The following is a 25,411-nucleotide window of genomic DNA, read 5'->3' on the forward strand; positions in this document are numbered from 1 at the left end:
AGGAGGCTCCGTTCGTCATCGTGGAGGACGTTGACCCCCTCAGTGGCACGTGTATGAGGAACACTGTGCCCTGCAGGAGACAGCTCCAAACAATGTGAGGGGAAAACTCTCCACAACACTGTCTAATGCCACGTACAATGTCTGTTACACAATGTATATCCTTGATGCAACTGTAATGTGTATAATATCACAGATATTCTCACAATTCCACAACAATGTATTCAACTATAATGTAAAGTATTGATGTCAAAGCAGTGTCCAAATCTATAATTTGAAGCTGTATAATAATTCTAGTTATGCCCCTTATAGTGTTCCACAGTATCCACCATAAAAGCCTTTAGACTCTCAAACTCCATTCTTACAGTACATTATGAGTATCTGCCATCTGCCTCCAGTATCTCTACATCTGTACTGAGTTGTATTAAGCCTCTAACTGTCTGGGTACGTCCTGTCCTGTGTCTCAATATGTTCCTCTCTCCACCCTGTCTCACTCTGCCGTGGCAACATGGCCATGATGGTATCCAAATCCAGGCTAGCGGGGTAGGAAGAGCTCTGTTAAAGTCTCTAGAAAGCCGAACGCTTCAAGCATGCTGATAATGTTCCCCTCCGTCTAATCTCTGTCTCAACATTCGTTGTTCAGCATGGAAAAAATATCTTTGCCTGCCGCCTCGAGATGTATGAATGCCCGGTGTTAATAAGGCCTATTGTTCTCCCTCTCACCTTTTACATCTTTTTTTACGTTTGCTGTCTGTCTATTCCTGTTGCACTTTCCCCTACTATATCTCCCCCTCTTCTGTTCCCTTGTTTTCTCTCTTCCTTTCCTCCATTTAATGCTACCCTAATTCTCTGCATGCTTTTCTCCTTTCTGTGCCGCTATCCTCCTCCTTCGCTATTTCCCTCTCTCTCTCTCTCTCTCTCTCTCTCTCTCTCTCTCTCTCTCTCTCTCTCTCTCTCTCTCTCTCTCTCTCTCTCTCTCTCTCTCTCTCTCTCTCTCTCTCTCTCTCTCTCTCTCTTTCTTTCTTCTCTCTCTCTCTCTCTCTCTCTCTCTCTCTCTCTCTCTCTCTCTCTCTCTCTCTCTCTGTCTCTCTCTCTCTCTCTCTCTCTCTCTCTCTCTCTCTCTCTCTCTCTCTCTCTCTCTCTCTCTCTCTCTCTCTCTCTCTTAGAAATAAAACCGTGGACTCTGGGATCTATATCAAGCGCTGCTGTAAGGGTTTCTGCATCGACATCCTGAAGAAGATCGCCAAGCACGTCAAGTTCACCTACGACCTCTACCTGGTGACCAACGGAAAACACGGCAAGAAGATCAACGGCACCTGGAACGGCATGGTGGGAGAGGTGGGCCTCCGGAGCGGCAGCTAGTCTGTCTGTGTATGATGGTGTCATGGGGGTTAGCTACCTGTGTCAGTCTGTCTGTTTAGCAGTCTGCAGGTATCAATCTGTCAACTGTATCTTATGTTTGTCTGTCTCTGTTTGTCTGCCAGTGTCTGTGTCTGTGTCAGTGGCTATCCCAATAGGAATCATGCCCTCTGTTATTAACTTGGAGCTACCTGGAAGGGAAACTCATTCTGAGTGACTTATAGACAGACGTTCCTCTTCCACTTCCATGTCACCAGTTTGTTCATTTGGGCATTAGCTAATGTCAGTCAGGTTAAGTACCTCACTCAAGGGTAAAGAGCAGTCTACCATGAAAGTCCAGTTTGTGTTATAAAGATGTTGCGTAATCGACATTGGTCCCAAGGTAAGGTTGTTGTCAGTTCTGATATACAGCAGTAGCAGCAGCTGCACTGAGGCAGAGAGTAGCAGAGTTTTTAGTTTACAACTTTGTTCTAACTTCCGGAAAGTTCTAATGATGCCCCTCACCTTGGTAACAGCCCAAAGGCTGTGGGTAAAAATACGTAGTGGAAGTTTACTGTAGCATAGGATGTTCTGGTTGGAATAACCTTCCCCTGTCATAGACAGGACTACATATCCACTGTCCTACTACAGTATAATCCACATTAACAGTATACATTTGAGCCATTTAGCAGACTCTCTTATTCAAAGCGTATCTCACACTCTTAATGACCCCAGATCTGCACACGACGACCGTGTGGATCACATAGATGCCTCTTGACTTACACAATGTACCAGAGCTGTGCATAAAAGAGAGAAGTCACTGCAGGGTTAAAGTTGGTCCCTCCGCTCCATTTTGTGCTGACTGCATTTTGTTCACTGGTGTCGGCATTGATGGAGGGAAGGCAGCCACTAATCCTCGTAATCCAAAATATTTGAGGCAATACTCTTGATTACGTGAGTTTGGCTTCAAACATCGACAGACGTGAACACAGAACACACGCGCAAGAGTTCTCGCTCGCTCGCTCGTTCTCAGTACCACCCACACAGGTCACTTTCATAACGGAGAGAGTACAAGCCGTGGGAGGGAGAGTACGGAAAGAGAGAGGAAGTGGGTACACTGCTGGACAGACTTGCTCCCCCTGGGGACACACACACTAACACAAACAAATCCTTGGCACGCAAACCTACAGACCACAGGTAAAGGAAAAAGTCTCACTCCCCCTCTCTTTCCCTCCCTCTGTAATTCATATTCACACCTTATTAACTCACTCAGTTCTGTCCCACTTTACCCCGGCGCTGTAGGGTCCAGGTATTTAGGGCTAAATATACCTGGAGAGATGGAGGGGCACGAAGGGAGGGATGGAAAGCAGGGAGGAGAGAAAGGAGGAGGCAATGGGGGTGGCTATTTCAAGCTCCCATGACCCACTGTGGTAACCCAATTCTCCCTCCCTCGTTCTGTCTCCCTCCCCCCTCATTCTCTCTCTCTCCCTCCTTCCCTCATTCTGTCTCTCTCCCTCCTTCCATCGTTCTGTCTCCCTCCCCCCTCATTCTCTCTCTCTCCCTCCTTCCCTCGTTCTGTCTCTCTCCCTCCTTCCCTCGTTCTGTCTGTCTCCCTCCCTCGTTCTCTCCCTCCCTCATTCTGTCTTTCTCCCTCCTTCCCTCGTTCTGTCTCTCTCTCTCCTTCCCTCGTTCTGTCTCTCTCCCTCCCTCGTTCTCTCCCTCCCTCGTTCTGTCTTTCTCCCTCCTTCCCTCATTCTGTCTCTCTCCCTCCTTCCCTCATTCTGCCTCTCTCTCTCCCTCCTTCTGTCTTTCTCCCTCCTTCCCTCGTTCTGTCTCTCTCTCTCCCTCGTTCTGTCTTTCTCGCTCCCTCCCTCGTTCTCTCTCTCCCTCCCTCGTTCTGTTTCTCTCTCCTTCCCCTCCCGCACTGTGGATCACAAGTCTCCACTTTGACTGTTCTTGATGTGTAGAAACTGTCTCTCATTGACCTTTCTCTCTCACTCCCTGTCTCTCCACCTCTCTCTCTCTCAGGTGGAGACGAAGAAGGCCCACATGGCTGTGGGCTCCCTCACCATCAACAAGGAAAGGTCAGAGGTCATTGACTTCTCGGTTCCCTTCATCGAGACAGGCATCAGCGTCATGGTATCCCGTAGCAACGGCACCGTCTCGCCCTCTGCCTTCCTCGGTGAGTGTGACCCACAAACAGACTCTGCCAACGCTGCCAACTTTACAGTATCACCCAAATTTTCCGTCCAGTGTGTACTGAGACTGAATTATAATGTGCTTAACTCTCTCTCTTTCTGTCTGTCTCATTCCCCTCCAATCTTTTCTTTCTTACTCCCACTCTCTCTCTCTGACTTCCTCTCCCTCGCCTCTATCTCACTCACTTTTTGTTTCTCTGTGTACTCTCCATTTGCATATTTTTCTCTCTCTCGCCCTCCCTCCGTTGGCCTTTCTCTCTCTGCCTCTCTCTCAGAGCCCTTCAGTGCTGATGTGTGGGTGATGATGTTCGTGATGCTGCTGCTGGTGTCGGCGATTGCTGTGTTTGTGTTTGAGTACCTCAGCCCTGTGGGCTACAACCGCTGTCTGGCCGACGGTAGAGGTGAGAGGGTCTGGCTCCACACCGGCACGAACATCTCTCTCACAATTGCACACACGCGCATACACACACACATACACATTTTTCTTTTCTCATTCTGTCACTCGCTCACTCACTCTCTCTCCCTTTCTCTCTCTCTCTCTCTCTCACACGCACGCACGCACGCACACACACACACACACACACACTGCTTTGCACGGTGACCTTCCCCAACTCCCACATGGCAGCCAGCAAACCCTGACCACCCTCCTCCACAGCCCCTCCCCCTCCTCCTGTCCTCCTTCACCTTTCAGAGCCCAGTGCAAGTGAAGTCTCTTCTCATTGATTTCAGCACGCCTCCCCTGGATCTTCATGTATTTTAATGTGGGCCCTGTGTTTTGCATGCATTTCCATATTCTCAGGAATCACATGTCATGCCTGACAGGGATGTGGGCCCGTTTTCATTACATCTCCCAGCTTAAAATAAATAATGAATGTCTCTCCATCCTATTCATGACGGGACTATATTTAGAGACCATATCCTTTTTAATCTCTCTCATCCTTCATGTTCTGGAGAATAAGACCCTCTTTCCTAAAGCGTTGTAGGAGTGCTATTGTTAGCATGTCATACAGTAGTCTTGGGAATTCAGTGTTTGTGCGAATTGGATCAAATGTTGGATTCCAACTAGTGATGCTCATGGTGGCTACTTACAGAACAATAAATACAACTGATGTGCCAAAAAATATTATCATGATGGATTCAATCTTGTGTGGCAGTGACAGAACCACAGCACACATATATTAAACAACAATAGGCTTAGTAGTGGACTAAAGCCTCATCTGCACTACAACACACTTACCCAGGTGTTTATCAGAATGACACAGCACCGTGGTCCAATCAATCGTGCTCCTCCAGCTTCCCTAGCCACATTGTGCTTCATGATCCTACAGCTAACCACAACATAACTACAACCCTGAGACGCCTCCCTGAGACCATTGCTCATTGTGATCACTACCTGTCTCTCCATCAGAGCCTGGAGGGCCCTCCTTCACCATCGGCAAGGCCATCTGGCTGCTGTGGGGTCTGGTCTTCAACAACTCTGTCCCAGTGCAGAACCCCAAGGGTTGGACCAGTAAGATCATGGTTTCGGTATGGGCCTTCTTCGCTGTCATCTTCCTGGCCTCCTACACTGCCAACCTGGCAGCCTTCATGATCCAGGAGGAGTATGTGGACCAGGTGTCTGGACTCAGCGACAAGAAGGTAAGGCCTGTCATTAAACTTCATTAGTCCTTTACTCCGTCTTTCTTACTATCTCTCTCCTCTCCTTATCTCACCTCCATTCCATCTCACTGGCCATCTTTCCTTGATTCTCTTGATTTCTATCTCTCGCTCTGTCCTCTGCCTGCCACCACTTTCCTCACGCCATCATTATTTCTATTACCTCTTATCACATCTCTCTTGCTCCGTCTCTGTCTCTCTCTCTCCCTATCTCCTCCCCTCAGTTCCAGAGACCCAATGACTTCTCCCCTCCATTCCGGTTTGGAACGGTCCCTAACGGCAGCACGGAAAGGAACATCAAGAACAACTACAAGGAGATGCATGGCTACATGATCAAGTTCCACCAGAAGAATGTGGACGAGGCCCTCTATGGTCTGAAGACTGGGTGAGCAGAGGGAACAGGGCCTTAGACTGGGTGAGGAGGGAGAACAGGGCCTTAGACTGGGTGAGCAGGGGGAACAGGGCCTTAGACTGGGTGAGGAGGGAGAACAGGGCCTTAGACTGGGTGAGCAGGGGGAACAGGGCCTTAGACTGGGTGAGGAGGGAGAACAGGGCCTTAGACTGGGTGAGGAGGGAGAACAGGGCCTTAGACTGGGTGAGGAGGGAGAACAGGGCCTTAGACTGGGTGAGGAGGGGGAACAGGGCCTTAGACAGGGTGAGGAGGGGGAACAGAGCCTTAGACTGGGTGAGGAGGGGGAACAGAGCCTTAGACAGGGTAAGAAGGGGGAACAGGGCCTTAGACTGGGTGAGGAGGGGGAACAGGGCCTTAGACTGGGTGAGCAGGGGGAACAGGGCCTTAGACTGGGTGAGGAGGGAGAACAGGGCCTTAGACTGGGTGAGGAGGGAGAACAGGGCCTTAGACTGGGTGAGGAGGGAGAACAGGGCCTTAGACTGGGTGAGGAGGGGGAACAGAGCCTTAGACAGGGTGAGGAGGGGGAACAGGGCCTTAGACAGGGTGAGGAAGGGGAATAGACCCTTAGACTGGGTGAGGATGGGGAACAGAGCCTTAGACTGGGTGAGGAGGGGGAACAGAGCCTAAGACTGGGTGAGGATGGGGAACAGAGCCTTAGTCTGGGTAAGAAGGGGGAACAGGACCTTAGACTGGGTGAGCACGGGGAACATAGCCTTAGACTGGGTGAGGAGGGGGAACAGGGCCTTAGACTGGGTGAGGAGGGAGAACAGGGCCTTAGACTGGGTGAGAAGGGGGAACAGAGCCTTAGACTGGGTGAGGAGGGGGAACAGAGCCTTAGACTGGGTGAGGAGGGAGAACAGGGCCTTAGACTGGGTGAGGAGGGAGAACAGGGCCTTAGACTGGGTGAGGAGGGGGAACAGGGCCCCTGCATGGAATGGGACCTTAGACTAGTGGAATTGGGGAATGGGGCCTTAGAATAGGGCCTTAGACTGGGGGGATGGGGGAATGGGGCCATAGACTGGGGGAATAAGGGGAAGGGGGTCTTAGACTGGGAGAGGAGGGGGAACAGAGCCTTAGACTGGGTGATGAGGGAGAACAGGGCCTTAGACTGGGTGAGGAGGGAGAACAGGGCCTTAGACTGGGTGAGGAGGGGGAACAGGGCCCCTGAATGGAATGGGACCTTAGACTAGTGGAATTGGGGAATGGGGCCTTAGAATAGGGCCTTAGACTGGGGGGATGGGGGAATGGGGCCTTAGACTGGGGGAATAAGGGGAATGGGGCCTTAGATTGGGGGAATGAGGGAATGGGGCCTTAGACTGGGGGAATGTGGCCTTGGACTGGGGGAATAGGGGAACATATATTCTATTTTCTTTTATATATTTTTTTATATCTTAGTTGAATTATTCTCCTTGTTTTTCATTAAAAGCTCTGGTTTTATTCATTTCCCAGCACAACAGTGTCTACCATTATACAGTATGAGACAACTGTAGCCCTTGGCAAAGCAGGCAGAAGTCTATTATCCTTATCACAACATTAGGGCTACTTAGCAGGTTAATTGGGATGAGTAGTTACAGTGTAAAGCTAGGCCAGAAGTGATTACTGTAAATTCTCTCATTAGTAAACTGGACGCCTTCATCTACGACGCAGCAGTGCTGAACTACATGGCCGGGAGGGACGAGGGCTGTAAGCTGGTGACCATCGGCAGTGGGAAGGTGTTTGCCTCCACGGGCTACGGCATCGCCATCCAGAAGGAGTCTGGCTGGAAGAGACACGTCGACCTGGCCATCCTTCAGCTCTTTGGAGACGGTGAGATCGGCACTCAGTTAGAATTACATACAGTTTGACTTCATGTATTTCAGCTAGGGAGTCGTGCCATTTTACTGAGGGTTTTAAAGGTGTTCTTTGATGGATAAACAGCCAAGTTTTTCCAGTCAGATTACTTGCCTTCATCTGAAAAGAAATGCAATAAAACAAAAAGATTGGGAAATGATTTGAGAGTGTGCTGTCGTAATGTTTCCACATGGAATTGTAGATGACTGTGTACTTTTGGAATACTTGCCAACTGGCTAAAATATAGAACACACAATCCTACAGGTATTGTCTATGTATGTTATATTGTGTATAGTAAGGCTGTGTCCCAGCTTGATTGAGCACCAGTCAAAGCTGCATTCGAAGCCATATAGAAGTAGTTTTTCTCTCTGCAGCTTGTCTGTGCTGGAGACACTTTATCTGGGTGAGTTCCAGCCTGTCTTGAGGATCCTGGACCAAGGCCCCTCCAGGCCCCACTATAGTGTCCTAGTTAGAGGTGCCAGTAAAGCTGCTGGTGTATTCTACACTCTGTGGACAAGGGGTGTGTGTGAATGTGGGTCAGCCCTACGAAGACTGTGTGTGTGTAGGTCTCTGTTTCTCTATGGACAAGGGTTGTGTGTGAATGTGGGTCAGCCCTACGAAGACTGTGTGTGTAGGTCTCTGTTTCTCTGTGGACAGGGGGTGTGTGTGAATGTGGGTCAGCCCTACGAAGACTGTGTGTGTAGGTCTCTGTTTCTCTATGGACAAGGGGTGTGTGTGAATGTGGGTCAGCCCTACGAAGACTGTGTGTGTAGGTCTCTGTTTCTCTGTGGACAGGGGGTGTGTGTGAATGTGGGTCAGCCCTACGAAGACTGTGTGTGTAGGTCTCTGTTTCTCTGTGGACAGGGGGTGTGTGTGAATGTGGGTCAGCCCTACGAAGACTGTGTGTGTAGGTCTCTGTGTCTGTCTACTGAATGTACAGGTGTGTTTTAAGACCTGTTTGTAAGCTTTGGATAAGGAGTGTGTTTTCTGTATTTAGGGATCGATGACAATACGTTATTGTGTAAGTGTATAGTATACAGTTTCTTGTAGAATTTATTGTGTGTGAATGTGTGAATATGGGTCATCATCTTGTGCTGTCCCCTGTGTACAACCAGCCAAAACTTAGCAAGTGGCCCTCAATGTCACATTGACACGTCCCAACATGCACTCCTCTCAGTGTGACCTAGATGGAGAAAGGGATCCTCACGTGCTGAGAGACCAGGGGCCTTTGACGGGTGCAGACGGGGGCCTGGCTGGTTTGATGATGAGGCTCGCAGACAGTCACTTAGAGCATAGGAGGATGACTAGGGCCCCAGGGAGCTCTGGTCTCACAGACGCCACTGAGCCCCATCTCTCACACCAGTCGCCCTTGTCGTCCAGGAGCCATGTAGGCGCAGTGGGCCCTGAGTTCGATCATCTCTCTGTGTGCGTGCATGCGTGCATGCGTGTGTGTTGATGCTCAGGGGCCAGTGGTCCCATGCGAGAGCTCTGCTGACGTGCACAGCCATCTGAATGTATGCTTAGTTAAGTAACGCCAGTCCTGCCACGGACGGTCCGCCAGAACTAACTGCTGCTGATGTTACGCAAGGTGACCCACAAAGAGACAGACAGAGACTCTGGGACATGGCTGGACACGTAGACACACACATCATGCACGCACACTGATATTTCCATATACTCATGCGCACACATGGGTCTATTTGCTGAATCTGAAGTGTGCTGTCATGAATATGAAAACTAGGATGTATTGTAAAACTGTATTCATTAAATTGCCACCAAAGGCCTGCATGCATTAGTGTTTGTCCTCTACATTTTTAAGTATAATTTTCAGACCTATATTTTCAATTGTCTTTCACTACTCCTCATCCCTATACCTTTTCTCTGCTCACTTTGCATCTATCTCCCGTTCCAATTTTTATCCTCTTGCGACATCATGTCCTCCCTTCTCCACACCCTTCTCCTACTCCCTCCTTTCTCTCCCTCCACTCCTCCCTCCTTCTCCATACCCTGTCCCCACTCCTCCCTCCATCCGCCTGTTCCCACTCTCCCTCCTCTTCCCGTCCCCACTCTTCCTTGACTCCTCCCTCCATCCTGTCCCTCTCTCCAGGTGACATGGAGGAGCTGGAGGCCATGTGGCTGACGGGGATCTGCCACCATGAGAAGAACGAGGTGATGAGCAGCCAGCTGGACGTGGACAACATGGCCGGCGTCTTCTACATGCTGGGGGCGGCCATGGCTCTGTCGCTCATCACCTTCATCGCTGAGCATGCCTTCTACTGGCAACTGCGCTTCTGCTTCATGGGCTACTGCACGGGCAAGCCAGGCTTCGTCTTCTCCATCAGCAGGGTGAGCCAGGCCACCTCAGACACCCATAGTAACTGTCTGCACACACTCATACATGGCTGTTCTTCACATAGGTTTTCTTCCTGTGGTTCTGTGATCTGCATCAGCGCCCTTTGGCATCTTTTTAGAGTTATGACCTTCATCATCAACCTCACATCATCAACTTTACTGTCTCTAATACCCAGTAAATGAGAGTGCTTTATTCTTGGAAAAGGTAGTCCATCAGGGAACCTGGTCAAGTAGAAGGCTTATAGGCCCTGATAACAGAAATCAGTATGTAGTTTATGTCCACAGTGGCCAACCAATGCCAAACTCTGAGTTTAGTTTGACCACAGACAGCTTTCTTCTTTTGTTTTGATGCTAATGCCCGTTTCACATCCGGGGTAAATATTTACAAAATATTGAGCCAAAATCAATTGTTCACTCGGCCAAAGAAATTAGTGTAGATTACTGGTTCTCCTGGGAGCAAAGTCACCCCGATGTATTTGATTTGCAGTCCAACTGTTTTGACATGGCTCCAGTGTAACTCACCAAGGTGAAACGCTTGGTGTTAACCACGTGGCTCATTTACGACAGTGCCACACAATCCATTGCTTGTTTCACTTGAAAATCAGGGCAGAGGAATAACAGTTGATTATTTTGTGTCTAGTGTTATAGTGTCAATTTGAGTGTGTGTTTGGGTGTGTATCCATGACAGTTGGCTTCTCATTCCAAAGACAGATTGGTCAGTAAGCGTTGATGATTATACAATTAGCATTTGTATGAGGACAAGAATGAGGAAAATTACTGTTTGCATTTGTGTGAGGTTCCATTATGGCATGTATTCATGATATTATTTCCTAGTTGTTGTGACGGTAAATATCTGGATGTGACCCTTGAATACGGTTCAATCTTAGAATTTTTTTTCTCCAGAAGGCCTCTCCAGCTGTCCCTATAGGAGAACCCGTTTTAGTTCCAGTCAGAACCCTTTTTGGCTCCAGGTAGAACTCTTTTGGGGTCTATGGAACTCAAACAGGTTCTACCTGGAACAAAAAAGGGTTCTTCAAAGGGTTCTCCTATGGGGACAGCCGAAGATCCCTTTTAGGTTCTAGATACCACCTCCAAAATATTCAGAGGAAACAACCTACAATATGTTAATTTATTAGAATTCATCTCCACATACCAGATTTTCAAGGGATAATTAAACAACAATTGTCAAGGATCCCTCCGGAACTTTCATCACTCACACCTGTCCTCTATTCCCACTGATTAGTATTTGTATGTATGTACCCTTTGGTTTCCATTGGGCTGTCCATTATTGTTCCAATGTCCGTTGGTGCGTGTGAGTTCCTGTGCTGTGTGTTTTGGGATTTCGTGCCCTTGTGCATTGCGCAGATGATTACAAGTCTCGTCCCATGTGATAATCATTGTGCGCGTGTGTATATATTACAGGTACTCCTCGCTCTTTTGTTTGGGTTTCAACCCTGTGTTTTATGTACGTGTTTGTTTGGTCTTCGTCCCCGTGCCCTTACACGGCACGCCATAATTTGGGGCGCAATAAAAAAACGAATCATTGTTACCGATGTGAGAACAATGAGGGAAATGATGGTTTATTATCTTTTCACAATCCTGGGGTAAGGCTTCCCATTGGTTCATTCTCATTTAGTTTGATATTTTCCCTGTGCCACTGGATTGATTCTGTTTCTTCATTTCACAGCATAATCCAATAAACGTTATTATTATTACCGCAATTAACATTTAAGCTCAGCACTGTAAGAATGAGAAATCTGTCAGAGCTGATCGGAGTCTAGTGTCCAAGCCCTTGTTGGTTACAGTTTCCCCCCTCTGCGCTGGTGACAAACAGTAAGCAGGGCTTCGTTAGCAAAGGTATTCCTCTTACACCTGCAACACTGGAACTAATTCACTAACTAATTCATTACATTGATTTAAGAAACCATCTAATGACTTTAGCTAAGAGTTTAGATAAGTACTGTAAATATATTAAACCTAATTGCTGCATCTTCAAATGATCACATGGTAGTATTATTTGCATAAATTCACATATAGGCTACTCAAGGACAGGGCAGCTAGTGAATCGTTGAATTTGAAACCACATGTACACTCTGTAATCAGTTATAGATTGTAGGTGCCTCCATGACTTTACATTTCTAACATTCAGGCCAGAGCTATTACCATTCACACGTCACTGCCCAAATAACCCCAGAGACAGTCTGTGAATGTTTACTTTATGTGGGCATGTGGAGTATCTCAGTTGAGTATGAAGCACCATTGATGATGCTAAGGCATTCTGTTGTTTTGTTGATTCATCTCTGCTAACAGCTCAAACAGAGCACACATGATGTCATCTAACATTGCCAAGGGTTGAGGGTTGAGTAAACACAAGGACGGCATGTCACAGAGAATATGGGAGAGTCAGTAGCGGTTTGTGGGTAAAATCCCTGGGGAAGCCAAGACAGAAAAAAAAGCCATATTACAACCTATGTGTTGTGATAATTGCATTTGCTCTATAGCTTGTTAGTTCATATGCCTTGCCACTCTGATATAGGCCTAAACCGAGACAATAATAAAACACGGTGGCAGAATAATTTCAAACACACCTTTGTTTCATCACAAAACCAGAGAGCAACATCTGTCCTGTGAAGTCCACAAAACATATTGAATGTAACAAAAAGCTACATGACCTGCAGCATGGTCAAACAAGTTAATGTTTTCGAACATTTTCGGACTGCAAAACAACTGTTGATTTAGAACCACAGAGAGTTACTGCAAGTCACAAAGAAAACAGGAGCTGCCTCCACTATTCCAGCACCATTTCAACTTCAACATTTCAACACCATCAAATCACCTCTGCTTAGTCTAATACAGTGACAACTAAAAGATACCAAAAATATTTAGTCCAATCAACAGAAGCTAAATATGATGTGGCTGTCCACAATTCAGATTTGTGTGTGTAGAGAAACGCCAATGCCACCCTCCTCTCTTTCATATTGACGAAACAGTCAATGACTTACAGTACACACTTGTAGTTTTTGTTGTCCTAGGCTACCTGGCTAAAATGCTTGCTCGCTAGCCCAACTTCCTTTCATGGGCAACGTTAACTAGTTAACATTAGCCTACTACGTCTAGCTACATATTGAACTTCCATCCTCAGTTCAGGGGCACAACAATGTATGAATTTATGGTTGGATCAGAATCGCCGTTATATCGTTGTCCAGTACAGAGATTAAGTAAAACCACAAGTCCAAATCCCTATCTCCATCCATGGCTAGTTTAGAAAAGGGACAATTTTAGCTTGCTAGCTAGCCACCGGAGGACAACAACACAACGAGATGCAACAATTCAAGTTGTTTCTGTCAATGACGTATTTCTCTTGATAAGATGTGACAGGAGTGAAGCCAAATCCAAACTGGCTTCCCTTGACACTTTGTTTTGGTGCCCCAGGACCATTCACAGTTGAGCTCACTCAACCCTGATTGGCTATTATTTTATATGTTGTTGTTTTTTATCAAGGGAGGAAAATGCTCGCTGGCTTCCATTGCATTCAATGCTAAGGGCGGCAACAATGTCATACTCTTTATGACCAGACAGCATCAGATACTGTAGATGACCTACACATACACATACAGAGGGGAGCTGTTTCGCATTCAGCCTCTTGCGAATTGATGGAAAAGTATGAAAACACAGAGAGACAAAAAATACATTATTTTATATTTCTTCTTGGTCAATGTTTTTATTACACACCACTGGGGAGAATAGTGGTATGGCAGGCTCATGGCCACATTAAAACGGAGCAATGGAGGGCACATTGATGAAGCAAAGAGGCAGAAGGAGGAGTAAGAGATACAGTACCACAGAGACAACCAATGACTAACAGTTGAAAGGGGGAGATGTTAAACGTGATGAAAGAGTTGACAGGGAACAAGGTTGGCATCATGGTTGTCATGGCATCAAGGCTGAGAGAAGACAGAAGACATGAAAATGACCCTGTTAAGGAATCATTTCCATTGACCAATACACCTTTGACCTTTAATGACAGCCAAAGGTTCCTATTACCTCTGCTGTCATTTCCCAGACAAAATGTTTTAAAAATCATTGGGTCAGATTGATTTGATCCCACTCATCCATCTGTCACACCTTGTTTACCCCACTCTCCATCCATTTGTATTTGAATATTGTATTGTACATCACAGGATGCAAATAGCACGGTTTGTCTTTCTGTCATCATTATGTCAGTGTTTCATGGCCTCATCCTCTCTCTGGAGTTTTATGTTATTGCATGGCGGTCTACAGTCGATGCCGGGGGTATTTATTAACTGCCACGGGGTATTGTTCAGCTGAATTCTAATCACATTGATTGAATGTATTGACCGCTGAGACCCACAGGGCTTTACTGCATCTCTGTCATTATCAATCATCTCCCCATCCTCTCCTCTCTCCTACTTTCTCCTGCTCTCCTGTCTCATATACCCACATACAGTAGAAATACATTAGATTTATTACATTCAGTCCATGTGAATCTGTATTTTATCATTAAAATACAGATTCTTGGAGAAACAATAAACAAGGAGTCAAATCCAGACTAGAAGTGGACACTTTACTTATCTCTGTTTACACTACCGGTCCAAAGTTTTAGAAAACCTACTCATTCAAGGGTTTTTCTTTATTTTTACTATTTTCTACATTGTAGAATAATAGTAAAGACCTCAAAACTTTGAAATAACACACATGGAATCATGTAGTAACCAAAAAAGTGTCAAAATATAAAACAAATCAAAATATATTTTATATTTGAGATTCTTCAAATAGCCACCCTTTGCCTTGATGACAGCTTTGCACACGCTTGGCATTCTCTCACCCAGCTTCATGAGGTAGTCACCTGGATGGCATTTCAATTATCAGGTGTGCCTTCTTAAAAGTTAATTTGTGGAATTTCTTTCCTACTTAAATGTGTTTGAGCCAATCAGTTGTGTTGTGACAAGGTAGGGGTGGTATACAGAAGATAGCACTATTTGGTAAAAGACCAAGTCCATATTATGGCAAGAACAGCTCAAATAAGTAAAGAGAAATGACAGTACATCATTACTTTAAGACATGAAGGTCAGTCAATACGGAACATTTCAAGAACTTTGAAAGTTTCTTCAAGTGTGGTCGCAAAAATTATCAAGCACTATGATGAAACAAGCGGCTCTCATGAGGACCGCCACAGGAATGGAATACCCAGAGTTACCTCTGCTGCAGAGGATATGTTCATTAGAGTTACCAGCCTCAGAGATTCCAGACCAAATAAATGCTTCACAGAGTTCAAGTAGCAGACACATCTCAACATCAACTGTTCAGAGGAGACTGTGTGAATCAGGCCTTCATGGTTTAATTGCTGCAAAGAAACCACTACCAAAGGACACCAATAAGAAGAAGAGACTTGCTTGGGCCAAGAAACACGAGCAATGGACATTAGACCGGTGGAAATCTGTCCTTTGGTCTGGAGTGCAAATTTTAGATTTTTGGTTCCAACCTCTGTGTCTTTGTGAGACGCAGTGTGGGTGAACGGATGATCTTCGCATGTGTGGTTCCCACAGTGAAGCATGGAGGAGGAGGTGTTATGGTGTTGGGGTGCTTTGCTGATGACACTTTCTGTGATTTATTTAGAATTCAAGGCACATTTAACCATCATGGCTACCACAGCATTCTGCAGCGATATGCCATCCCATCTGGTTTGGGCTTAGTGGGACTATCATTAGTTTTTAAACAGGACAATGATCCAACACACCTCCAGGATGTGTAAGGGATATTTTACCAAGAAGGAGAGTGATGGAGTGCTGCATCAGATGACCTGGCCTCCACAATCACCCAACCTCAAGCAAATTGAGATGGTTTGGGATGAGTTGGACCACAGAGTGAAGAAAAAGCAGCCAACAAGTGCTCAGCATAGTGGGAACTCCTTCAAGACTGTTGGAAAAGCATTCCAGGTGAAGCTGGTTGAGAGAATGGCAAGAGTGTGCCAAGCTGTCATCAAGGCAAAGGGTGGCTATTTGAACCTCAAATATAAAATATATTTTGATTTGTTTAACACTTTTTTGGTTACTACATGATTCCATATGTGCTATTTCATAGTTTTGATGTCTTCGCTATTATTCTACAATGTGGAAAATAGTAAATATTAAGAAAAACCCTTGAATGAGTAGGTGTTCTAAAACTTTTGACCAGTAGTGTAGATATTATGTGTAGTGCATGTTCCATGGTCTAATGTTCAACAGTTGCGTAGGCTATGTACATGCCTGTGTTATTTATCAGTCTCTGTTTCCCTCTCATTCTCCTCAGTCTACTCTTAGAAGCCCTATTTTTAGTTCTCCTTTATTCTGCTTGTGACTCTCCCTTACCCCCTCTAATGCTGCTTAATGACCCTCTTCACTCACAGGGCATCTACAGCTGCATCCACGGGGTTCAGATCGAGGAGAAGAGCAGCTCAGCTCTCGACTCTCCATCGGTCACCATGAACAACACCCAATCCAACATCCTGCGTCTGCTCCGAACCGCTAAGAATATGGCCTCCCTGTCCGGGGTTAACGGCTCGCCTCACAGCGCCCTGGACTTCATCCGCCGTGAGTCATCCGTCTACGACATCTCCGAGCACCGCCGCAGCCTGGCAGGTCACTCGGACTGCAAGCCTCCGTACTTGCCGGAGGATAACATGTTCAGCGACTACATCAACGAGGTGGAGAGGACGTTCGGGAACCTCCACCTGAAGGACAGCAACCTGTACCAGGACCACTACCTGCACCACCACGGAGGCTCTGCACTGGGGCTCAGCGGCCCACCACTTAACAGACCCCACAGCCTGGGCAGCAACAGCTCTCTGGAAGGGGGCATGTTTGACTGTGACAGTTTAGGTGGAGGAGTGGCACCCATCTTTACCACCCAGCCACGCTCTGCCCTGACCCACAGGAACATGAGTAAGTTTGACCTGATTGCCAATCAGAACCCACCCTCTGGGCCGGGCTTCAAATCGGGACTTTCAGACCTGTACGGAAAGTTCTCCTTCAAGGGAGGGGCCTCCAGCTCAGGTTACATCCCTGGGCACGACAGGTACTGTGGGGGAGGGGGCAGAGAGGATGACGGAAACATCCGTTCAGACGTTTCAGACATCTCCACTCACACTGTCACCTACGGGAACCTGGAGGGCAATGCTAAAAAGCGTAAGCAGTATCGCGACAGCCTGAAAAAGAGGCCCGCCTCGGCCAAGTCGAGACGAGAGCTGGATGAGATTGAGCTGGGCTACCGGAGAAAGCCCTACCACACAGGCTACCACCACTACCACGGCCACCGCTCCTCCTCCCCGCCCCTACTGGCCTCTGAACGCAAGAGAGGAGGAGGCGGCAATGCAGGGAGCACATCCTACCTGTTCCGTGACAAAGAGAGTGTGAGGGATTTCTATTTGGATCAGTTCCGCCCCAAAGATGGTGTCCCCCAATGGGAACATGTGGATCTGACAGACGGTCCTGGAGGGGGGGGTGGAGGGGGCGGGGGGAACTGTACCAGTTTGGTGTCAGTGGACGACTTCCTGAAACAAAATAAACCCAAGAAATCAGAGTCTAAGAGTGGGGGAGGCACATCAGGGGCGGGGTTGGCAGGAGGAGACTGGGAGTGTCGAAACTGCCGTGCCAGCGGAGGAGGGGGCAAGCAGATGTTGATGCATGGCAGTGGGGTGGGGGAGAGGGGAGGCGGGTACGGTGGAGGGGTTAGTTGTGGATCCTCGGGGGGTGGAGGGAACAGCCGTCCCAGCTCTGCCACCTGCATGCGCTGCGAGGGCTGCAAAAAGACAGGCAACCTGTACGACATCAGTGAGGACAACAACCACCTCTTGGAACAGATGGGGGGTGGGAAAGGCGGAGGAATGGGGGCTGTGGGGTTAAGTGGAGGCGCCCAGCCTCAATCTCAAGCCCAGCGTAGGAAGTCTGCCGGCTTTGGAAAGCCCCTCCGACGGCAACACTCGTGCGACACCTTCGTAGACCTTCAGAAAGAGGAGGCAGTCGGAGTCAGGGGGGTCATGGGGGATCTAGGAGGGGGCGGTGGGGGCATGGGGGGTGTAGGAATGGGCGGGATGTTGCCTCCCCCCAGAAGCGTTAGTTTAAAAGAGAAGGAGCGCTACATGGAGGGTGTTAGCCCCTTCGCCCACATATTTGAGAGACATGGAGGCTCAGAGAGGGAGAAGGAGCGAGACAGAGACCCTCTGTTCTACGGTGGTGAGATGGCCAAAGAAGCAGGTTCGCCGTTCGGCTTGTTCCGTGGTGGTGAGGGCCTTCACCGCCGCTCAGTGGGGGAGAGGGACATGAGGGACAGAGAAAGAGCCATGATGGAGGGCGGTGGAGGAGGAACCTACTCCTTATCCAAATCTCTCTACCCGGACAGGGTCAACCAAAACCCCTTTATTCCAACCTTTGGTGACGACCAGTGTCTCTTGCATGGCGCCAAACAATACTACATGAAAAAGCAACAGCAGCAGCAGCAGCAGATGCCCCCAAAAAACAGCCGAAGTGACTTCCGGGGCTCCGTGGGTGTGACATCTTTCTTGCCAGCGACTGCCACTGCTGGCGTTATGTCCACCGTGGCCCCCAGGTTCCCTATGGAGCTGTGTCTGGGAGGGAATCTCCACGGCTCCACGCTGGGTGTGGGGCCAATACAGCGCCCGTTCAATGGCAGCAACGGGCACGTGTATGAGAAACTCTCCAGCATAGAGTCAGACGTGTGAGAGAGGAGACTGGGTGGGGATGCATGGAGGGAGAGAGGGATGGCATTAGTCCCGGGAAGTCAGGGATGATGAGGCACCACTGTCCACATTGCAACCGCAACACTTTTAACAAGGAAGGAGAACAGTCAGGGAAGACAGAATGGTGAAAAGATTAGACAGAAGAGAGCAGGGTGAGTTAGAAGGAAAGATGGGGACATTCATGCCCTGTTATTTTGTTATAAAACAATGAATTCAAGAGGTGACACGTGGGTAGGGTTATGTTAACTCTATTATTTATTTGGCCGTTGCCATCAACACACTCAAAAAGAACACAAATGTGACACCTCAATGTGATATTGCAAGTTTGAGCCAAATGGCTTAGAGTCACACCTACAGAGTGATTATGAAAAGGGAATGTGAGTTAGTAGTGAAGTGTCCATCTGGTCAAGTGTTATTAGAGAAAGGAGATGTTCTCATGACTCATGTTTATGATAGCTCTAAGACCGAAAATGAGTTTGTTGGAAGACGATGGCCGTGTTTACCCCCTGCACTAACTCTTCTTCTTTTTGCCTCTACACTCTTAGAGAAAAGGGTTCCAAAAGGGTTATGTGGCTGTCCCCATAGGAGAACCCTTTTTGTTTCCAGGTAGAATCCTTTATGGTTCCATTTAGAACCCTCTGTAAAACAGGTTCTACATGGGACCCAAAAGGGTTCTACCTGGAACCTAAAGGGTTGTACCTGTAACCAAAAACGATTCTTCAAAGAGTTATTTTATGGGGACAGCCGAAGAATCCTTTAAGGTTCTAGATAGCACCTTTTTTTCTAAGTGAGTTGTTCTGCTCCCTTACACCCAAACAACTGTCTTTGACTCTTGTTTACTATGATAATTCAATTATAAATGAAAAAAAGATATTCTTACTGAAATAACAGGGTAAAACAACAATAATGTTATTAACATTGTGATTAACAAAAGTGATATTATGAAGTGCTTATGACATTAAGTTTGTTTTATGTTCCTTTAATATTTCAATACTGTTTAATATTTGTTGTTATTTCTTTGTCTGCCCGATGGTGGCAGGAAGCTTGTTATCTAATTCAACTAACAAGCCTGAAGGACTGAGTGAAAAGTCATTAGGTCTCTTGTTTTAATGATATACAGTCCATGCTCATTCATTCATTTGCTACTTCTTAAAATTGTTACGGAAAGATCTGGAAGACATCATTTGCACAGTACTGAACGGTTCTTCTTTGTTTGAAGTTTCAAGAGATTTCACACCCTGTTTCTGAACTTTTGTTGGTCAACAACTGTGAAAGACGTGTCTTGTCATAAAGCAGATGACTGAAAATACTGACGGAAGGACGAGCCTTAAAGGACTCCAGATGATGTGTACCCCAGAGAGCTCAGCAGGGCGTGATGTAACGGCAGGATACGTAATGAACAAGGTGTTAAGATGTGTGCAATATCCACTTGTCTTGAAGGAAAAACGTGCTACTCTGAAACCAAGTCATTATTTACAGATGCGAGACTGAGAGACTGTGGTGTGTTTCAAGACAATAACATGTTTGATAACTAACACTTAACTTGATGTGGACATTATTACACAGACATTACAATACCATTGGAAGTGCTTCATAAACCTGTCACACATCCATACTAAAGAACACCACATATACTGTCAGACTGCTGTGCCTCATCTAACAAGCATTTGATCAACCCTTTTGGATTCAGGTTCTTAGAAAACAGCCAGCAGCCTCCTAGGCTCACTTTTTAACACACCACTTATCTCGTAAAACCCGTTGTGTTCACTCTCTGAAGTTAGGAAGGTCCATACAGGCTTATGAGACACACTGAAGAAGCATTGTGAATGCAGTTTTACTTCACGTCAGTCAAAGTGTTTAATGTGTATTATAGGCGTATGCTCTGTAATTCTAAATTTAACTCAAATCCTCTTAAAAGATGTTGTTGCCCAAAGAAGATGGTAATGGTGGTAATGGTAATGGTATTGATCAAAGGCTGAATGTAAGTCGTGAGGATGTCTCTAAAAGGGACATTCCTCCTCAGACTGAGGCAGTTAGACGGAGGACATCTTGAGAATGCTCACGCTGTATGCTTTGACAGATGTTGACACTACTTTTAACCAGAGACCTCTATATTGCACTGAACCTCCACCCCCCCTGGGTTCAGACTTTCAGAAATACATGCCTTATCATATGAAACTGACTGATGACACAAGATATTGTACAGCGTACGAGCCTATCACTTATTGAAAGGTTTGTCTTCAATTAGTATGAGGTGTCATGAGTTCAAGGGCTGCAGGAAATTGTGTTTCAGTGCTGAATGGAGATTGAAGGTGCTGAGGGAGTAGATTGCGCTGAGTCATTCCTACTTCCAATACGATCAGACTGCACCTCTGTAATATGGAGGTGGAAGATGGAGGGGAAATGATTGAGTGACAACAGCTGTTTTCCTAGACCTGCTGATAATCTATTCATTTATTCAGTACCGACTTCTCTCTCCATACTATTAAGATGAAACCCATCAAGTTAGCCTTAAATCAAACTGAGTCAACACCCCCCATGAATTATTCACAAATGGATGGGTATCTTTGGACTTTGTATATGCACATGTTTTGGATGGTTGTCCAGTATCAGAAAGTTTGAAGAAGCAACGGAAAAGAAGAGGAAGAACTAAGAGAGAGTGAGAAAGAAAATAGAGTTATTATCAATCAATGTCAGCATTAGTATGTTCTCTTTTTCCCTGTAAATATATTTTAAAACTATTTTCCCTTTGTACAGTAGGCAGACAAGTCAGGATGTAAAGTTCAATATGTTTTACAACAATTTAAGAAATAAACAAAACGGTCATAAAAACATAAAAATACAAAAACAAAAATATGCAAAATATAGTTAAGACAAATATGATTAATAATGATAAGTGATATGATTGAACCTTTTATTTGCTTTTAATCTCATATTTACTTAATTATAAAAGTTCACCAATAAATATTATTATTATTTTAAGAATATGCTTTTTCTTATTTTCAGTAAAGTGTTGGAAATTGAGGATCATTTAGTGTAGACGTTTGGTGATAAGGGGGAAAGTTTAGTATACGAGTCTTTGCTAAGTTTCCCTTGAATTGTGTTAGATTCTCTTTTAAGATAGGCTACTCTTCATGCTTTACGGGATACACACAATTATCAATACATTTATGTAATACAGTATTACATGTATACATACCAGTAGATGGCTTTTGCATATAGAGACTGTATATTGTGATCCTTCATTTAAGCAATCCTCATTAATTAAGTAATTGACTGCAAGATCATTTGTGTTATGTTGCCCTTTATTCAACTGGGATCTGATGCCGACTGCACTGGTGTTGATAGACCTACACTACGCAGGACTGGCTCTTCCTCCTCATTCTGTGTATCTTTAATAAGGATAATACTGATATCTTCAGTGATACGTGTCAGTAGCACTGGGCACAACACATTGGACATTTCCCAGTGTTGCTCTCATAATAACAGAGGATGGTGGTGCAGATGGGGTCAAGAGGAAGTGGTTCGCTTCATCACATTGAAGGATCCATCTGAAATGGAAATGCAGTTCTGCAACCCTTTATAGAATGATGAAATGTTTGTCATCCATGTCACCTAAACATAATGTGCAGATGGTTAGAAATGAAGGTGAATCAAGTCATTCAAGGCAAGGAGTTGACGTCATTATGTTCATTTGGGTTCTTGTCAGAGAAAACATGATATCTTTTGTGATGTATTTATCCTTGATCAAATCTCCACTGTGTGTCAAACTGTTTGGTATGCATGTGTGAGGAGATGTTGTCTAAGCCATTTTTTATTTATCTGCTAGTTTTTGTCTGAGCATTATTGCTATCAGTAACTTTCAATGAGTTTATTTTCCAACTTTTTGGGAGAAATCATTTTAGCTTGGCATTTCTCATTCAAATGCATTCATGTCTAGAGGGTTTTTTCTGAAAATTGAAATTGAAAGATGTGTTTTCACTGCACTCTGTTTGGGTTTGCATATTTTTTATGCAACTCCTCATGTTGATTTTACTCATCGCAATAAACTGCATGATCCCTTGGAGTGTTTGTGTTGGAATCTACTGGTGTGTTGATTAGTCTTGAATGGAAGAATCCCTTTAAATGTACGGGCCTACATTGTGATAAGGATGGTCAGGAACTCTTCTTCAAAATGGCACCCTGGTCTTCACCGTTTTTTTCACTGATTGGACAGGGTGGAATAAATGTATACTGCTTTATACAGGCTGTCATACCCTTTACCACAACTACTCTACGGCCAGCAAGTGAGAAACAGCAAGCAGTGTTTATTTCCCCAAGGCCTTGTGGTCCCAGTCACACTCTGTGCACAACCAAGTCAGTACACATACACATTTGTTTAAATGAAGCAAAATGCAATGTCACATCAGCCAAAGCAAGGAAATGCTCTGCCATGGTAGTGGACTGTAGAACAGGCCGATGCTATTGGGTGGATACTCCAGCTGGAACACTATCTAATATGATAACAAACATCACTACATGTACAACACTGGTTTATTCCTGTATTTCAAAGTTGAATAAACAACACTGGTTTCATTGTGTTTTTATTATAATATTTTTCCTATTGATGAAAAGGACTTACAGTTTTTGAACTATTTAATTTGTATAACAATATAAACGTTGATAGTAATAGTATTACAATGATTACATTGAGAACACAGTGATTGGTTACAGGCCTATTCTCACTTGAGTGCTTTGGACAAATTAAAGAAAAAGTTCATCTTATGAATATTGATGGGTTTTGGAAGGATTAACATTGCAACTTTATGCATTTTTTGTTGCGCTCTCATTTTGAATGAAAGTGGTGCACTGTGTGTGTTTTTGTGTGTATGCTTGAATGGTTGATCAGTTGTGGGAGCGTGTTTATTTGAGCATATAACATGTACAACGGTTTGGTTTTCTTTTGTCTTCATGATTAAGATACATAACATGACAAATGTTATAGTAATGTGGGTAACATTGGTTAAGGGGTTGTTGCAAAATGTATTTTATAAAAAATATTCATTGCTGAGAGTGTGTACAGACAGCCTGCGTTTTAGGGCAAGGTTTGTGATCTTTCTTTACCGAAGCTGAATATCCTGATTGAATTTACCATGAGTAGGTGAAATGTAACATGAACAGTATCAACTGTATACATATTATTGTAGGCCATTATTTTCTCCTTTTGTGGCCCTTTCTTTGAAATGTTACACCATTTTTACACCATTATACAAACAGAAAATTATATACAAATAAAGAATTGTACAGATTGTGTAAATATGAATATTGGAGAAAACATTTAAACTCATTCCTTCATTTTTTTTGTATGGAAATGATTCAATTAACCACAATAACAAATGAATAAAGTCATTGGATATTTGCACAAAAAAATCATCATGGTACCTCTAATAAGGATAATACTGATATCTTCAATGATAAGTGCTAAAATATGACTTATTTCTCTTTGTACATGATGAACAAAAATTACGTGTTGAGTATTAATTAAAAAAATGCCAATCTCACGAATTTGGGGATGAGTCTTCCTTTCTCTGCCCTTGTGTGCTCTGTACCCCTCCCTCCCTCTCTTTCTTTCTCTCCCTCCTGTCATTTTGAAGATTTGTCATCTCCCCTGTACCCCCTCAATCTTTCGTTTTCCATTTCCCTGATATATTTATGTTCCAGTAAAGTTCCGCCTTGCTCCCTGCTTGTGTATGTCTCTCACGTTCAATCGCTTTTACTGGCAAGACATACTGAGTCTGTCTGCTCAGTCTACTGGACAGGGCTGCAGTCTCCCTGTCTCCCTTACACCCAATCTCTCACTCTGTCTCCCCCTCCTCCTCCCTCTCTCTCTCTGTCTGGGAGCTCAGCTCAGCAGAGGTGGAAGGAGCTAGGACCGTGTGTGAGAGGTGGCAGCCCAGGAAGCAGGGCCACATGGTACCTTGAGTTGCAGGGCGGCTGGGTTTCCACTGCGACCCACACTGCTGGCGCTCCACAGCACCTTACAGACCACAGCACCACAGTCCAGGCCCAGGGCTCTCGTTGCTCCTGTGCTCAACCAGATCTAGTAGTCTGTGACCGGCTCTGGAACCCTGCGCTCCTCCATTTTAATACGTTTAAATACCACATGGTGCCCTTACTTTCTGTGAGAGACACGCAGCCCTCCATGGTGTGAGCCCAGAGAATCTGTAGCTAGGTTACTGTGCTCTATTCATATAGAGATTGTCTCCCATGTACTAACCTCAAGATGTAATTTGCCCGGGCCCAGTAGGACCAATGGAGTCAACCTAAACAGTCTGTCAGGGACATTATTCTATTATACTATGGTTAGGAAATAGTTGTGTGAATGTACATGGGAGACATACACTCTTAGAAAAAAAGGTGCTATCTAGAACCTAGAAGGGTTATTCAACTGTCTCCATATGAGAACCCTTTGAAGAACCCTTTTTGGTTCCGGGTAGAACCCTTTTGGTTACAGGTAGAACCTTTTTGAGTTCCATGTAGAACCCTTTCATAGAGGGTTCTACATAGAACCCCAAAGAGTTCTACCTGGAACCAAAAAAGGTTATCCTATGAGGATAGCCAAATAATTATTTTGGAGCAAAAGCACATGCCTGTGAATGTACACCTTACTCATGATTCTCAGTATCTCTGTCCCTCTGTCTGTCAGTTTACACATCCCTCCATTCTTGTTCAGACCTACAACCACCATGACACTCATCTCCCCATGTATCAGCTTCCTCTAGCATGTCTCTCTCTCCCCCTCTTATAAATCTTTCAGTCAAGTTGGAAAGCAAGACTTATTAAATGATTGATAGCGGGGGCGAGGCATGAGAAAAAAGGCGCAAGAGAAAAGCA

At 45.4% G+C, this 25,411-nt stretch overlaps 1 protein-coding gene across 1 annotated transcript in view; it reads left to right on the top strand.

The window, feature by feature from the left end:
- Nucleotides 1-24,078, top strand: part of LOC129833235 (glutamate receptor ionotropic, NMDA 2B-like) — a 102,866-nt gene extending 78,788 nt beyond the window's left edge. The window contains exons 8-17 of the mRNA XM_055897657.1: nucleotides 1-94; nucleotides 532-540; nucleotides 1,164-1,335; nucleotides 3,364-3,517; nucleotides 3,809-3,934; nucleotides 4,942-5,171; nucleotides 5,414-5,574; nucleotides 7,220-7,407; nucleotides 9,539-9,777; nucleotides 16,190-24,078. The exon at nucleotides 1-94 is cut by the window's left edge and continues 115 nt beyond it. Of these exons, the coding sequence (XP_055753632.1) occupies nucleotides 1-94; nucleotides 532-540; nucleotides 1,164-1,335; nucleotides 3,364-3,517; nucleotides 3,809-3,934; nucleotides 4,942-5,171; nucleotides 5,414-5,574; nucleotides 7,220-7,407; nucleotides 9,539-9,777; nucleotides 16,190-18,520 (3,704 nt within the window). The 3' untranslated portion in view covers nucleotides 18,521-24,078. The remainder of the gene's footprint in view (nucleotides 95-531; nucleotides 541-1,163; nucleotides 1,336-3,363; nucleotides 3,518-3,808; nucleotides 3,935-4,941; nucleotides 5,172-5,413; nucleotides 5,575-7,219; nucleotides 7,408-9,538; nucleotides 9,778-16,189) is intronic.
- Nucleotides 24,079-25,411: the final 1,333 nt, after the last annotated feature.

The sequence above is a fragment of the Salvelinus fontinalis genome, chromosome 34 (genome assembly GCF_029448725.1).
Source record: "Salvelinus fontinalis isolate EN_2023a chromosome 34, ASM2944872v1, whole genome shotgun sequence".
NCBI classification, from domain to species: domain Eukaryota; kingdom Metazoa; phylum Chordata; class Actinopteri; order Salmoniformes; family Salmonidae; genus Salvelinus; species Salvelinus fontinalis.